The sequence below is a fragment of the Dipodomys ordii genome, unplaced genomic scaffold (assembly GCF_000151885.1).
Source record: "Dipodomys ordii isolate 6190 unplaced genomic scaffold, Dord_2.0 Scaffold68, whole genome shotgun sequence".
Taxonomy (NCBI): Eukaryota; Metazoa; Chordata; class Mammalia; order Rodentia; family Heteromyidae; genus Dipodomys; species Dipodomys ordii.
In genome coordinates, this window is record NW_012267284.1 from 4,755,176 (window position 1) to 4,759,752 (window position 4,577).

Below are 4,577 nucleotides of genomic sequence, written 5' to 3' on the forward strand. Positions count from 1 at the left end.
GAGCGCTCTACCACTTGAGCTACAGCGCCACTTCTGGTTTTCTGGTGGTTTATTGGAGATAGGAGTCTCACGGTCTCTCCTGCCCGTGCTGGCTTTGAACCGCGATCCTCAGATCTCAGCCTCCTGAGTAGCCAGGATTACAGGCGTGAGCCACCAGCGCCCGGCTCTTGCCTTTTTTTTTTGTAATTTGTGGTACTGCGGGATTGAATTTAAGGCTTCACACTTGTTAGACAGGAATTCTTCTGTGTTATTTCCTCCTCCCCTTTCTGTTTTTCTCTTTTTTTTTTTTTTCCTATTTTTCTTTCTTTCACTGAGGTTTGAACTCAAGGCTGTGTTTGCTCAGCTTGCTTGTTTGTCTGGTACTCTGCCACTTGAATCACACTTCCAGTCTGGCTTTTTGCTTGTCAATTGAACATGGGAGTCCCATGGCCTTTTTCATACCCTAGTTGGCTTTGAACCTCTAACCTGTGCATCTCGGCTTCCTGAGTAACTAGGATTATAGGTATTACCCACTGGTACCTAGCTGACTTGGCTCTTTGTTAGTTGGAGAAAAAAAGTCTCTTGGATTTATCTGCTCGGGCTGGTATTAAACCACAGCCTTCAAGGATCATCCTCCTGAGTAGTTTAGGGTTAAGGTCAGCTAGTTATTTTCATGATAAGTTCTCATAGTCCAAGCTGGTTGGACTGTGATCCTCCTATTTGTGCTTCTCTGTGTGGCTGGGATGACCTGCATGTATCACCACACCCATTCTTTGGTTGGAGTCCCAAGAGCTTTTTCACTTGCCTGGCCTTAGAATCCTCCCCCTTTCAAGTAGCTAAGTGGACAGGCTTGAGCTACCATGTCTAGGGCCTGGTTTTTTGTTTTTTTTTTTTTAAATGAGACAGAGGCTCAAAATGTAGCCAGGCTGGCCTGGAACTTAGGAGTTTCCTGCATCAATCTCCAGAGTACTGGGAATTACTGAAGCACTTCCTTCTGTAGTCAGGAAGTGAGCTGAAATAGCCTGGCTGGCTTTGGCTCTCTGGCCCTGCCCACGTGCTCCCGTTCTGCCAGCTGCTGGCCTTGATGTACTGGCTGAGAGGATCTGAGCCACATTCAGGGTCTCCGCAGTGCCTCACCACTGTGTGTGGGTATTGTGATGAGGTTGTGGGTCATCCCGCATTAGGGGACAGGGACATGGCCATGGGCGGACCTGACCAGCCTGGGGCTCCTCTGCAGGTATGGACCTATCAGCCAATCAGGATGAAGAGACTGACCAGGAGACCTTCCAGCTGGAGATCGACAGGGACACAAAGAAGTGCGCCTTCCGCACCCACACCGGCAAGTACTGGATGCTGACGGCCACAGGGGGCGTGCAGTCCACTGCGTCCACCAAGTGAGTTGCCCCCACGACTTGCCTGCCCAGGGCCCGCCCACCCCCATTCTGTGAGAGAGAGCTCCCCCTCTTGATGCTGTCTCCACTCCTCAGAAATGCCAGCTGCTATTTTGACATTGAGTGGCGTGATCGGCGCATCACACTGCGTGCCTCCAACGGGAAATTTGTGACAGCCAAGAAGAACGGGCAGCTGGCCGCTTCGGTGGAGATGGCAGGTAATTTGCTGCGTTGGGGGGATGTGTTCACACTTGCAGTCCCCTAATGCTGTTCTTGTACCCTGGGGGGTAGGGCCAGTCACCCCTACACAGTACTCTCTAAATGGTCCCTGCCCAGGCTTACTGACCTGCTGTGTGGCCCCCAACTCTGGCTGTCCCAGCCCCCACCCTGCCCTCTGCCATGGGGCTCACTGTCCCTTCCTGTCCTGTGGCAGGGGACTCGGAGCTGTTCCTCATGAAGCTCATCAACCGCCCCATCATCGTGTTTCGCGGGGAGCATGGATTCATCGGCTGCCGCAAGGTCACCGGCACCCTGGACGCCAACCGCTCCAGCTACGATGTCTTCCAGCTTGAATTCAACAACGGCGCCTACAACATCAAAGGCAAGTTCTCCAGCCCCGCTCCTGCCTGGCTCTGGCTTTGGTGTGTCTTGGTTGGGCACTGGAGCAGCCCCTTTTCTTCCTCTTGTCTGTATGGGTCACTTTTTCCTGCCCAGCTCAGGCAGGCAGAGAAGGTGAGGGATAAGCAGAAATCCAGGGAAAACTGGCAGTGGTGACTCAAGCCTGTAATCCTAGCTATTCAACAGGCTGAAATCTTTTTTTTTTTTTTGGTCCGGTTTTGGGGCCTGAACTCTGGGCCTGGGCACTGTCCCTCAGCTCTTCAGCTCAAGGCTAGTGCTCTACCACTTGAGCTACAATGCCACTTCTGGCTTTTTTCTTTTTGCGTATGTGGTGCTGAGGAATCGAACCCAGGGCCTCAGGCATGCAAGGCAAGCGCTCTACCACTGAGCCACCTTCCCAGCCCTCAACAGGCTGAAATCTAAGGATGGAATTTGAAGCCAGCCCAGGTAGAAAAGTCCCCGTGAGACTATATCCTCAATCAACCACCAGAAAACAGGAAGTGGAGCTGTGGCTGGCTCAAGTGGTAGAGCACCAGCCTTGAGAGGAAAAAATGCTCAGGGGCAACATTCAGGCCCTGAGTTGAAGTCCCAGTACTGACATAAAATAATGAAGATGAAATCCAGGGAAGGGACCCTCCCCACGGGACCCTCTTCCCTCCTACAATCGAGATGAGTTGATGTTTTGGAAGCTGATGAGGAGCTAGGGGAACCCTGACCTTGGAACAAATCCCGGCAAGAGGAAGAAGGGGTGGTGGGCGGGAGGATGGGGAGGGCACAGCCTGACGGGGTCTCCCTCCCTAGACTCCACGGGCAAGTACTGGACAGTGGGCAGCGACTCCTCCGTCACCAGCAGCAGCGACACCCCGGTGGATTTCTTCTTTGAGTTTTGTGACTACAATAAAGTGGCCATCAAGGTGGGCGGGCGCTACCTGAAAGGGGACCACGCGGGGGTCCTGAAGGCCTGCGCGGAGACCATTGACCCTGCCTCGCTCTGGGAGTACTGAGGGTCACCGGTCCCGTGGGGGGGGGTGGGATCCTCCAGGCCTTCCTGCTCACCCTGCTCTCTAGGTGGCCCTGTGGCAGGTGGTGAGCCCCTTGCCTTTCAAACTGGAAACCCCAGAGAATATGGTGCCCCCATTCCCCTTCCCCTGCTTTCCCCCATGGGTCAGTGGCTGCAGCCTCAGGTCCCTCTGTCCCCCTCCTCTGCCATGGGGCAAGGCTGGCACCTCTTTCTGACCTCAGATAACTGTGAGCCTTATTTCCCTGGAAAGTAGCCCAGAAGTAGGGGGGACTGGCAAGTTGCCTCAGCCCCCCCCTGGAGCCGGACCCTTGTCCCCAGCCTAGCCCTTCCACACCCCCCTCTCACCCCCCATCAAGTGGGGAAGTCTTGGGTGATATTGAAACTACACCTGGCCTGAGATATTGTCCGCAGGTGTGTTTTTTGGGTGTGGTTGGACTGCTGCTTGTATTCAACCTTGCAATGACCCAGCGGCTCCCTGGCTGGAAGTGGGGGGGGGGGTAGGGGGAGCCACTGGACAGCCATAGGGTCTTACCTGCACATTCTGGTCTCAGTTGGGGTACCCCGTCCCCATCTCATTCCTTTCACCCTGGCCTGACTGGAAACAGAAATTGACCAAATCAGTATTTTTTTTTCTTTCTTCAATGTACGGGTGGAAGGCATCCCAGGATAGCTTGGTTGTAGTTCTGAGGGGTCTTGGTGGATGTGTGTGTGGGGGGAGGGGTCTTGTCACCTGCACCTGCTTCCCTAGCTGGTCATCCCTGGTTCTGCCCACCCGCAGCCCTGGGCCCACCCTTCTCAGCCAGAGCCCTGCTGTGATTGGTGCTCCATGTCTGACTGACATCTCGGGTCTTCTGGGCAGGAAGAAGCCATGTGTTTCCTTGGCAGGGCCCCAGCCTCCCATCATGCCTCTCACTCTGGGTGTCTTGGTCTTTTATTTTTTGTAAGTGTCATTTGTATAACTATAAACGCCCATAATAGTAGCTTTGAACTGGAAAGAGCAAAATAAAATAATGCAAGTCTGCAGCCCCTAGAGGTGTCAGTGTGTGTCTTGGAGAGCGTTGTGTGGGCAGGCTGGGCGACATAAGGAGGGTGGGGGTGTGCAGGGGAGGTGGCAGCCAGACTGAGATGAGCCGGGATTCAGCCCCAGGGCTCATATGCGTTTGGCCAAGAACTGGACAGTATGTGTGCCCATGCTGGGCCTTCATCTTGGGCCGTTGTAGTCCTCATTTGGCTTTTTCTCTTTGATCAAGGCTGTCATTCTTTGTTGTTGGTGGTGGTTATGGGGCTTGAACTCAAGGGCTGAGCAGTGTCCCTTAACTTTCTTTGCTGAAGGCTGGTGCTCTTCCATTTGAGCCACAGGTTCACTTCAAGCTTTTTGGTGGTTAATCAGAGATAAGAGTCTCACAGACTTCTGCCCAGGTTGGCCTTGAACCTCAATTCTCAGGTTTCAGCCTCCTGAGTAGCTAGCATTACAGGTGTGTTGAGTCACTGGGGCACCTGTCCAGACTTGGGCAAATTTGCACTGCACCCTAGCAGGCCATCCATCATTTGGAGAGAAGATGGGGGCG

General features: G+C 53.8%; 1 protein-coding gene across 1 annotated transcript in view; it reads left to right on the top strand.

The window, feature by feature from the left end:
- The window catches only part of Fscn1 (fascin actin-bundling protein 1), an 11,668-nt gene extending 7,636 nt beyond the window's left edge, over nt 1-4,032 (top strand). The window contains exons 2-5 of the mRNA XM_013023561.1: nt 1,217-1,373; nt 1,467-1,588; nt 1,804-1,971; nt 2,790-4,032. Coding sequence (XP_012879015.1) covers nt 1,217-1,373; nt 1,467-1,588; nt 1,804-1,971; nt 2,790-2,992 — 650 coding nt within the window. The 3' untranslated portion in view covers nt 2,993-4,032. The remainder of the gene's footprint in view (nt 1-1,216; nt 1,374-1,466; nt 1,589-1,803; nt 1,972-2,789) is intronic.
- The last annotated feature ends 545 nt before the right edge of the window (nt 4,033-4,577 follow it).